The sequence below is a fragment of the Typopeltis vanoorti genome, chromosome 15 (assembly GCF_054136105.1).
Source record: "Typopeltis vanoorti isolate ZY-2024b chromosome 15, IOZ_Tvanoo_1.0, whole genome shotgun sequence".
Lineage (NCBI taxonomy): Eukaryota > Metazoa > Arthropoda > Arachnida > Uropygi > Thelyphonidae > Typopeltis > Typopeltis vanoorti.
This window is the reverse complement of record NC_143563.1, coordinates 102,665,895-102,678,229: the sequence shown is the minus strand read 5'-3', so window position 1 is coordinate 102,678,229 and position 12,335 is coordinate 102,665,895. Positions and strand designations below refer to the sequence as shown.

The 12,335-nt window shown below is 36.8% G+C and overlaps 1 protein-coding gene across 1 annotated transcript in view; it reads left to right on the top strand.

The window, feature by feature from the left end:
- The window catches only part of LOC150099038 (glucose dehydrogenase [FAD, quinone]-like), a 53,967-nt gene extending 41,885 nt beyond the window's left edge, over positions 1-12,082 (top strand). Inside the window, exons 8-11 of the mRNA XM_090405797.1 lie at positions 450-613; positions 6,472-6,649; positions 7,006-7,009; positions 11,959-12,082. Coding sequence (XP_090261923.1) covers positions 450-613; positions 6,472-6,649; positions 7,006-7,009; positions 11,959-12,082 — 470 coding nt within the window. The remainder of the gene's footprint in view (positions 1-449; positions 614-6,471; positions 6,650-7,005; positions 7,010-11,958) is intronic.
- Positions 12,083-12,335: the final 253 nt, after the last annotated feature.

The following is a 12,335-nucleotide window of genomic DNA, read 5'->3' as shown; positions in this document are numbered from 1 at the left end:
CAGAATTAGATGGATAGACAAAATAAAAGAGGACCTGAAAAACTGGTTAGAATTGTCCATCATCCACATAGATGATGGAAGAGAGGAGAAGGAGATGTCTGATGAAATTATGAATGTTTTTTTATATCAAACATTAATTTAAAATTATTTGCAAGTAAACACGTATGACGAATTATTTGGAAAAGTTAGTAAGACTGTTCTTATTGATAGTTCAGTAAACCTCTTGGAAATAAGTAAGTAAAATGATATCCATAGGTTTGTGTGTGTTTTATGGGTGTAATTGCCTCTTCAGAATTGAGAACCTGTTCAAACTGTAGGTATCAGGCTAGCTTAAACTCATTAAAAGCGCTAAAAAAAGTAAGATCCGAGTTCTTAATTTTTAGCATAGTGTAATACTAAAGATATTTGACGAAACAATCCTTTCGTCTAATAAATTTTTACTGTTTCAGGGCCGTTCACGCTGTTAGGCGGAGCAGAGGGCATAGCATTCGTCAACACTCCTCTATCTAATGCAACAGACGATTGGCCTGACATACAGATCCATTTCCTTTCAGCCACGCCGTCTTCTGATAGAGGAGCTAGTATTCGAGTGCTGACGGGACTCACAGATTTGGTATAGCGTAATTTTTAAAATTTTTTTTTTATATCAATGAAAATAATTATTGCCTTTGACAATTGATTCTAAATCTTCTATTTGAAGCATAGGAATTTATTTCTCTAATCAGAGTACCTCACTGCTCTTCATTTACGAAGTTCAATTTTCGAACTGGGGTTGCCGTAAAAATAACGACCACTATTTTCAGAGGGAAAGATGAAATATTCAGTTTTGACCATATTCGAATGCCACACATCGGTAACTCGATTGATCAATCTCCGCTTTTTCGACGATTTGGCTTCATCTGAATAGTGATGATCGAAGCACAAACACTAAAGTTCTGGAATGTGGCATAAAAGGAAACCACAAAAGTCCAGAAAAGGATGCATAATGGTGTCTGTGTAGAACAGCCGTATTGTAGAGCAAGGGATGCAAGGAGCATCATAAAGAGATATCACTACAGCGTCTCATCCAGGCATACATTCAGGGATTGTTTGAGACTGATGGTCTAAATGCTGATATACGCAGCTATTTCAAACAAACACACAAACGCTCGTTCAACATATATCTGTGATTATAGAAGCGATCTCCATGCTGAAGCAATTAAATAATTGTGCAAAGATAATATAAAAAAACGAAAGATCTGCTTTGTACTGAACTACTATAACTGTTAAAAAACGCGACTGCAGAGAATAATCGGTTGTTGTCTCATATTCCAATATACTTCAGAGTTTACTTGACCAGAATTGATGATTCCGATATACTTTGAGTGTCGTCATTTCGATGAAAAATTGCATAATAATATTTAGGAGGGTGCGTTTATTTCTTCAAAAACGCGCTTAGTTCAGTTTTAAGAAAGGCAAAAGGTTTTTTGTTTATTTTTTATTTTTTTTTTTGCATTTTTATACAAAAATATATTATTGCGTTCTTTTAACACCTACGCCCTTATAGGGCACTATTTACATACACTATTTTCTACTTTGTTATTAATTACAAAGTGAATAAATATTAATATGAAATGTATCACTTAAAAAATAGCACGCACCAAAAACATAAGAAAGTATATTCATCATATCTTACGATTTGCTATGCAGGCTCATTTCTTCTCTTCAAACTTCGTATGTCTAACAAATTTCCATTGCATATTATACAGATCAAATGAGATCAAACGGATAAGATGAGATTATTTGAAAAACTTTCTCGTTTGTTTCGTTAGTGTTATGATGTTATAAATGATGGTAACACTATGTTAGTATTATCATCATTTAGAGTCAACCCTCTAGAGTCAGAGATTGATGACTATTTGGATCCCAAACCAAATCCTGGTTACAGATTTGAAAGAAAAATTTCAGAGTATATGATACAAAAGAAAATAACGCAAAATAATGAACAGAATCTTAGAAATAGTGCAAGACAGCTTCTTCTTGGTCTCTTCAAATAGCTTAAGCAAAGGTTGCCTAAAACACTGAGCTATTCTGGGCTGAAGTACGAGAATACAAAGATGCATCTGGAATGAATGAATTTAAAGAAATTGCTTAGTGTGCAATCAATTTATTAATACTGTTAATTTCTGATGCTGAAATTGAACGAATATTTAGTTACATGAATGTAGTTAAAACTAAATTAAGAAAAGATGGAATTGCCAATGTTGACAGCTATTTTGTCAGTCAAGTATGGCCTCAGGCGTAACAACAAGTGGTGTAAAGACTATCATTTACCAGCCTCTGGATTGAGTAATATTGGATCGATGGTCGCATATAATTAAGCTGAAAATCTAAGTGAAAACGAGGGTGAAGCGCAGAAGACCATTTGGAAGATGTCTTTAGCCCCTTAAATTGAAGTAACACTTCATCTTGAGTAAAGCAAGTAACTGAAAAGTATCTGCTGCTACTTCTAAAATTTTAGCTTCAAATGTTCATTTTCTACTCCTGTTTAGCTTTTTAGCTGTTTTTAGTAATTTTAACTTTGGAAACACTGAAAGGAACCATCTGTGGGCCGCCAACCAGCCAACGAACTCGACCTGCTACTGATGACGTAGTGTTAAATGTTTCACTATCCTACTCAATACAGCAGTGGCGGCCGGTGAAAATTTTAAGTGGGGGTGCTGCATATACAAAATAAAAAAAAAATTTTTCCTAATCAGTAACCAATTTATTAATAAATAAATTTACATATTACAAATTGCTTTATTAAAAATATTTCACCCCTACCACGAACAAACACCAATCTCACAGAAATAACGCGCGCAACCAAGCAGTGTCGGAATGATCTTGTAACGTGCAATCACAAGCGCAAACGAATATCGGCGAGTCTGGCTGCATTTCGCCAAACGCAATAATTCTGACACTACGTTAGATCGCAGTGTATTTGTTTTGTGTAACGATAATTGAAAAAATATAATTCTTTTCATATTTTCAACAGTGACATTCGTCATAATTCAGCCTTGTATCTATAATAAATAAATAATTATATGTTATTTTAACAGAATAAAATAAAAGATTTGCAAAAAATAATTCACCCTCACCACGAACACGCACCAATAATAAAAGTTTCGTATTTCACAGAAATAACGAGCGCAAGCATACGATACACTGCTCGTTTGAGCAGTGTCGGATGACTTGTAACATGCAATCACAAGCGCAAACGAATATCGGCGAGACTGGCTGCAATTGGTCGAAAGTGATAATATCGACACTGTGTTAGATAGCAGTGTATTTATTTCGTAATCTAAAGTTAATCGAACAATTCCAATTATTAACTATTCAATCACTGTCGAAACGTAAGCTGTAACCTTTAACATGTTGTATTGCATTTATATAATGTTGTAAGCATTGTTATTATTCATAAACACAAACAAAATTTAAAATTTTCAGTTTTTCCGTGAGAGTGCTGCAGTGTCGCAGTGCTTATGTACGGGCCACCACCGTAATACAGGCTCTTTTCAGTCGAAGTAGCCTAATTATGACATGTTTAACTCTTTCGTCACTGCACAGTCGTTACCTAGACCCGTTAAACCTAGACACAGTCCTCTAAGAAATTTATTTATACAGAATACCTGAAAGATGTCCCTTGTCCCCACATTGAACACGTAGCTTATACAGCTGTTATGACATTTCAGAGAAAAAAGGAATCAGTAAGTTTATGGACAGCTAATTAGACTCTGTATATATATGGATAAAACTCCCATACTTGTATCTGAATGTTTTTAGCTGTTGTCCACCAACAACGTAAATATAATCACACTTTTGTGCACAACAATGGATAGAATGGTAACAATTATTTTGAATTATCCTATGTTATGCCATATTAGATTATTAAATGTTTAGTAACAAATGTTTCTTTGAGGTAACTGACATATATAAAATGGCAAACATACATTTCTCTATAGTGTATGTTTCATATTTTTATACGTGGATCTCCTACCAACGAAATTCGGGTTTTTTCATCCCCTATGAAGGCAAAAATATATAAAATGGCAAACATACAGGTTGAGGGGATGCATCAGAACAAACAGAGGAGAAGAATTGATAAGCTGAAATGGTTAGAAGTCTAATGAAATAATATAGAACAGCACTATGGAGAGCATAAAACTAAGGAGGTGTACAAAATTATTAGAACCATTAATAGCAGGTGGCAACCAAAACAGACCACAATTAAAGATTAAAAGGGCAAAGTATTGATGAATAAAGATAAAATTTTACAATGGTTTAAAAAATACTGTAGTGAGTTACATGAAGAAAAACTAGATTTAGATCGCTTGGGAAACTGATTGAAGAATTGAAGCTGATACCACTACCAGGTAATGAGTATGATGCAGACATTTTAAGAGGAGAGATAGAAAATGCAATAGAACGACTAAAATACAACAAAAGTCCTGATAAGGATAACATCACTGGAGAAATGATTAAATATGGTACGAAAGTATGGTTATAGAAATGGCCAAACTATATAATGTGGTATGGAAAGAAGGGAAAATATCAGACGAGTGGGTGAAATCGATATTAGTGACATTATACAGGAAAGGAAATAAGCTAGAATGTAAAATATAAAGAACAATTGCTTTGACCAGTCACCTTGGTAAGATGATGATGATGTTATTGACAGAAATATTGAGAACACAATTGGAAATATATCTTGCATAAAAAGAAAGCAGGATTTAGGAAAGATAGAAGAACAGGTCAACAGATTTTGAAAATGCTGTTAATAGTAGAGAAAGCTAGGAGAAAAAACAAAAACATATATACCTTCTTTGTTGAATTTCAGAAGGCATTTAACAGTATCGACCAGAAAGTGACATTAGCAGTGGTAGTGCTAGGATCCTATGGAATTGATAGAAAACTAATAGCTATATTAACAGATGTTTACAAGAATGCAGTTTGCAGCAGATAGAAGTGATGATTTTTTGAGTTTGAACAAGCAGAGGTAGTAGACGTGGGGGGGGGGGGACCCAATATCACCAAGCATTTTCATCTCACATTTAGAAAGAGCAATGGATAGAATGAAGGAAAGTGCAAAAGGAATATCGGTAAAGGGATGAGAATTAACAATCTGAGATTTGCAGATGACATTGTTATTATGGAAGAAGAAGAAAGAGAACTACAAGATACATTGAAATTATTAAATGACAATGAAAAGAGATTTGGAGTTGTTATGAACTTGGAAATAACAATGACAATGATATTTGGTGAGAAGAATATGAAACAGAAGGTACAAGTGGATGGAATTGATATAAATGTAGAACAGTTCACATATTTGGGAAGTAAAATGACATATGATTTGGACTGTAAAAAATAAATAAAGAACAGGATTGCAAAGGGAAGAACAAATCTGAAGGCCATGGATAACATCTGTAAAAGTAAAGTGATCAACCTGCAAACAAAACTAAGAGTACTGGAAACATTTATCGTTAGTGGTGTACTGTATGGATCTGAAAAGTGGATAACAAATAAGGAATCAAGAAAAAGAATTTTGGCATTTGAAAGAACTTGTTACAGGAAGATTCTAAGAATGGGATGAGTACATAAAATCACAAATGAAGAGGTCTATCAGAAGAAACAACCAAAGGAGAATCTAAATGCAGAAGATTATAAAATGGAAGCTGCAATTATTTGGACACATCTGCAGAATGAGTGAGGACCGGAAGATAAAGACATTCATGTTTGGTATTATGGACGGTGTAAACAGAAGAGGTAGACCATACAGAGAATGGACGACGACATAAAGAACTGGTGTGGAATGGATGTACAGAAACTGCGACACTGTGCACTGGACAAAGACAGGTGGAAGATGAGAGTGAATGAGGCATCGGACACCAACTAGCAGTGATCCCATGGTTCGTGATGATGATGAAACATACAGTTCTCCACAGTGTGTGTTTCATATTTTTATATGTGGATCACCTATCAACGAAATTCGAGTTCCTTCATCCAGAGAACGCAAACACTTTAGACACAAAAATTACATTACAACAACTAACATTATTATATTGATTTCATAAGATGATGCAGTAAACTCCTACACCTATAGGACTTGCAGCCTTTGTGTGCTCATAAGCTAAGTATAAAAATAAATAACAACGAAAATTTGCAAACATATAGTGCATTAGAATCGTCGGCGGCAACTTTTAAGACTTCTTAATTTTGGTCTGTGGGAACTACGAATCAAGTGGAATCTATTCTGATTAATTTAATTTTTCAGTAGTAGTATTAGTGAATTAATGAATGTCATCTATTAAATAGGACTATTTTATGATTTATTTATGAACAAACATTAACATTTTGAAATGTGAATATTATTCTCTCTCTCTGTGTGTGTGTGCGCGCGCGCGTGTGTGTATTCCGATAGTAAATAATGCGTGTATCGTATTCTCCCATTAGGTCTGGAAACGTGTGTTTGCGCCATACAGGCGTCATGATTCATTCGCTTTATTACCCGTATTGTTAAGACCGAAGAGCAAGGGGTATATCAAACTACATTCTGCCAACCCATATGACTATCCGATAATCAATCCAAATTATTTTTCTCATCCAGAAGACATCAAGAGACTAGTAGAAGGTAAGTGCCACATAAGATTCAGTATCCAATTTTCCATAAATATTATTGTAATTATATAGGGTGGCCATAATTAAACTTCTACTCAGAGTCTTATGTAGCTCGATCTAACACCCGGTATGTCACCAAATTTAATAGAGAGAGTACTCAAGACATGGGGAAGAAGGATTCCGCGAAAATAAAAAAAAAATAAAATAATTCGAAAAGTCGTCGATATGGAATATGGCGCTGTACGATGTACAAAAGCGTAAAAAGGAACAGAGAAATGAATAATAAAGAATAAACTAAAATGAAAGATTACCTTTATGCGTGACACTTATCATAACAGCAATAAAGTTTTTAATAACAATTTATTTTAGCACGGTAATTAAGGTATTGCAGTTACTGGAGCATAAGTATCGTCACAAACTTGTTGTATAACTCGGTACATTGACATCAGAAAGAGGACCACATTCAAAGCGACCAAATTGCAAAAAGTTCAAAGTGCATCCTGTTCACAGCATTCTCAACAGCAGAATGTAACATGACTGTAGGAATATTCGTCACAGTCCGTGATGCTCGTATGTTGTCCTTCAAGGCCGCCAAGTTCGAGACACTACCAGGATAGACTGTGACCTTCGAGTAACCCCACAACCAAAAATCGTAGGGAGTAATATTAGGGGAGCGATTTGGTCATGTAACTGGAAAGTTACATGACCAAATCACGTTGTAGTGATTTGGTCATGTAATCAAATCACGTTGTAGTGATACACGTTGTAGTGACTAATCAGTCTTTCTCTTGTGATGTGATGCCGTAAAAGCTGCTATGCCGATAGTGCAATGTGAGAAGATGCTCCATCTTGCGTGATTAGGTTTTCACATCCCAACAGGAAAAATCATTGCTTTAACAATTCTAACTTTTGTGACCTGACTAGCATTTCTGTCTTTCATAAGTTTTTGTCAGTTTATCATGGCTTTTCTACCAATGGCTAACTGCATTAACCATAATTTCTTATTCTGAACCCCAGTAAATCATAATTTTAAACCAATGTCTATTTTATCTCCCTTAATTATTAATTCATTCAAATGGCGGAAGCCATCACTTTTGTTTCGCTGATGTTGAAATGAAGCCCGGCTTTTTCTCTCTTAATCAACAGAAACAACCGCTCCAGATCTTCCTAGTTTCCGCTATGAGGGTGCAAACCTATGAGGATTTATAGTACCTTAAATTGTTTATTTTCTGCAACCACCAATCCTAATTTCTACTGGTCTTTGTGTACGTCAATCATTCTAACAATGTATTCGCTATAAATATTAAACAGATAGAGCAAAAATATACAACACCCTACCGCATCTCGTTTCCCTCTAGAACACCGTTTGTTTTTCAGAAGACTGTTGTTTACTGAATCCTCTTGGTTGTCACAGCTCTCTGATTAAGAGAACTAGAATTACTGGTATATTCGAATTGTTTTCATTAGATTCCAGCTATGATTCAAAAATTAAAAATATTTCTTGTAAGACTTTTGAATAAGTTCCAGATGTTTTTTTTATGGAACTGAGATAGTGTTATAACTGGTGGAGTCAACTATAACAGCTTACAGATGTTAAATTGTGTTGGTATTTGTCCTAGTGCTCCTATAATAACTGGAACTGGTGTTCTCCTGTTCTAAATTATTTGAATTTGTTTCCAAATCTCTATGCCTCGTCAATTTTTCATGCTTTTTTTATTTTGGCTCTACTGACCCCTGGTATTTCCACGTAAATAAACTATACACGTTGTAGTTCGACTATAGTAATACATGGCCTATTGTTGTATTCTGAGATATACAGTATACCTGTCTGAATTTTAAAGTCCCATAATATTTTATCATTTTCATTTGCAATGTCTTTAAGCAATCCTCTTTTTCGAAAACTGATGAGCTGTTCAACTACTTTTTTTCTTTTTCATCTATGTAGAGTCGGTATCTTTATGGACCTTTTCCATTATCTTATCTTTCATATCATTATCTTTCTTGGATTCGTTTATCATACTTCTTCTTCAGCAACGAATATCAGACGCTTTCTTTCTTCATGGAGCTCTGCTGATGATATTGTCTCATCTAGCGAATCTCAATTTTTCTGTTAATATCCACATAATAACGAAGTGCTTTAATTTTTGAGATTTTCTCTTCTTTTTTTGCCATTTCTTTCTCCTTAATACAGCTTTTTTAAATTCTACTCTATCCACTTCTTTTTCTTTGTGAGCTTATATTATCATCTTTCCCACGTTTATATTGAGGTAAACATTTTAGCCCTAGATGATTTGCATCACCGGATGGATACAGGGCATTAATCACTGCCATTAATTTTCTTATTTTACGATCAAGGGCGTCCAGTGGTTTGAGTGAAATCTACTACCCCTACTGCGTATCTCACTGACTGCACTATGACCCATGTATGGCTGTTACAGAATTACGTCCATTAAATTGAGTTTTGAATTTAAAAACTGTTTTTTACTATTTTCAGATATTCACAGTCTGATTTCTGAATAAAAAAAAAAATTCTTTGCTTCGCTAATTCTTAAGTCGGGATTTGTCTTTAGTGAAATTTGGACTGTACTGACCATTGACTTTTTCTATAAATAATTTTCCACAGTTCATTCAACATCCGTTTACAACAATTGCGATATTTTTTTCTTGCTTATGTTGATGTTCGATATCTAGTGGTGTCAGTTTTCTTTAGAATTAGAAGACCCAATGCTAGGATAAACAATACAGATAATAAAAATTCATGTTGGAAAATTTCTTTCTTGATATTCACTGCATCCCGCTTGTTTTCTTTGAATATTAGTTCAATTTTCTGTGTGGTGATAATTGCTGATAGGAATTTTCCAATACTTTTATTCTCTCCAGAGGTGTCTCGCCATTTTCAAACCAAAGTGGGTAAGCAACTAATCAAATGATTTCTGATAATCAGTCCATGAAATATATGTTTGGTTTTCGTATTTTTCGAATATATTAAAGCCATTTTGCTTATTAGCAGTTTGTTCTTCTAGAGTGTTTTGAAGCGATCCTTTTGTTCATTAAGCAATAGGTGATAAATGCGAAATGAACTTGCTAGCCAATAACTTTAATGTTATCAGCTAGCAAGTTATTAGAATGTATTTACACTTTCCATTTTTATGTTTCAAAATATTTTTTTCCGGTGATCCTCCACTTTTCAACCGAAGCCGTATGTAATAGAATTTAAATCGTTAAGCCAGTTGTGGGTTACTGCTGGTGAAGTATTTGAGCCAAACATCTTGGAATTCATTCTTACCTCATGAACTCCAATACTTCACTTGCTTCGTTGGCCTTTGAATCATTTCTATTATTATGTCAAGGTCGTTCACCTGAGAGTTGTTCATTCTTTCAACATCTTTTATCCAGTGTTTACTGGGTTATTCCTCAGCTGCTTCCAGAATGAGATTCTTTCTTCTGCGTTCGGCAATACAATAATCTCTGATGATTTCCCATGAATATTTCAGCAAAACTAATGCTGGTTTATCTGGAACTGAATCTTTTGTATATTGACATATTCTGCTATTATGAAGAATGAGCTTTCTTGTCATGCTTTCAGCATTTTGATATTCTATCTCAAAATGCTGCATATTACGGCCATCAATCTATTCTCAATGCTAAAATTTTACATTCAAGATGTTAAGTTTGTTATTATATTTTGTCTTCTTTCTAAAGTCGCATTATAGGACCCAATCCTGGTAGCTACAACTGAACACGACAATCTAGATGTCGTCTGAAAAGGCATTGCGCAATCCACAACCATTTTATCTGTGCTGATGAGCGCCCATCTTATTATTTCAACCTTCAAACAAGCATTAATATTACTATTCAGTTTACAGTTAAAAATTTATAACTTGAAAGTTTGAATATTATTTGTTTGGAAATTTTTTTTTAAGTTGACGGACTGCTTATCACTGAAAACACAGAAACATATTTTAATACGTTTTCTAATATGTTTATTGTGAACTGTCAGAAAACAGCAAAATGCAAGTTTCATATTATTACTAGAAATTTTGAATTCGTTAATAAATCCTGAATACACGATAAGTGTCCCACAGGTTTATTACAGTTTAATCAAAGCACTTTTTGAGAGCTTAAAAGTCTCACTCCTAGCAATATTTTTTCGTAATTCCGATTGTGCGAGTAATCAGGCCTTTTTGATGGGTTTCCATCTCATAACATATTGTAGATATACATGAATGTAAAACGCTTCTTAATGTAATAATACGCTAGCACGTTCATTGCCAATCACGCGATATCGCGTGATGCGAGTTCTCACCCCCGGCGGCCGATCGCGCGTTATCGCGTGGGCGTCGCTTACTAAATAAAAAAATAAAAAAAATTTGGCCACCACACCAAATTCCAATTTTCAGCTTGGCAATGAACGTGTTAATATAAACGCATTTATGGCTAAGAATTCTAATCGTGATATTGTAAGCTGTTTCATCGGAATGAATTTTTGATGAAAACAATTCCGCATAAGCACTCGTGAAAATAATTCTTTACTTTTTTATCAGTAGAATCTCACTAACTTCTGAATTTTGATATTCAGCGGAAGCAAACAATAGTTTGTTTTGTGTTCCTGGTATGGTCATAAACGCGTAGGCCTGATCATTAGGAAGACGAATCTGTACCGTACCGAAGAATATATGAATGTTCGCAGAGGGGAAAATCCGTTTGTTAAAGAGAAGTGTGTTTCAATAAGTAGTTGCATTGTATAAAGGAGATACCTGGTTTCCCCAGTGAAGTGGGGGGGGGGGGTGGGGGGGGGGGGGGGTGGGGGGGGGGGGGGGTGGGGGGGGGGGGGGGTGGGGGGGGGGGGGGGTGGGGGGGGGGGGGGGTGGGGGGGGGGGGGGGTGGGGGGGGGGGGGGGTGGGGGGGGGGGGGGGTGGGGGGGGGGGGGGGTGGGGGGGGGGGGGGGTGGGGGGGGGGGGGGGTGGGGGGGGGGGGGGGTGGGGGGGGGGGGGGGTGGGGGGGGGGGGGGGTGGGGGGGGGGGGGGGTGGGGGGGGGGGGGGGTGGGGGGGGGGGGGGGTGGGGGGGGGGGGGGGTGGGGGGGGGGGGGGGTGGGGGGGGGGGGGGGTGGGGGGGGGGGGGGGTGGGGGGGGGGGGGGGTGGGGGGGGGGGGGGGTGGGGGGGGGGGGGGGTGGGGGGGGGGGGGGGTGGGGGGGGGGGGGGGTGGGGGGGGGGGGGGGTGGGGGGGGGGGGGGGTGGGGGGGGGGGGGGGTGGGGGGGGGGGGGGGTGGGGGGATGTTAAAAATTAGAATTCATTAACTGTTTCCTCTCTGTATTTACAGGGTAAAAGGAATTTCAAGACTAAGAGTCGTTGATGCTTCTATAATGCCAGCGATAGTTTCAGGAAATACCAATGCAGCTGTTATTATGATTGCTGAGAAAGCAGCTGATCTGATTAAAAGTTAACTATATATGGTGATTCTAGAAATGAATTCCAGAATCACAGAAAAATACAGATGTGAGAAAGAAGAGATTAGTTCCAACGAGTTAATCAATGCTTCTCTCCGCGGAAAGCAAGTTTAACTGAAGAGAAATTTACTAGATGAAGTGGAACGATAATTAAGAAGTCTCAAAGCGTTCAACTGAGCTTTATAATCTCATTTTATTGAAGTGTTATAAAGATCAATAGTTGTTGTATTCCAAGTAGAGAAATAAGATT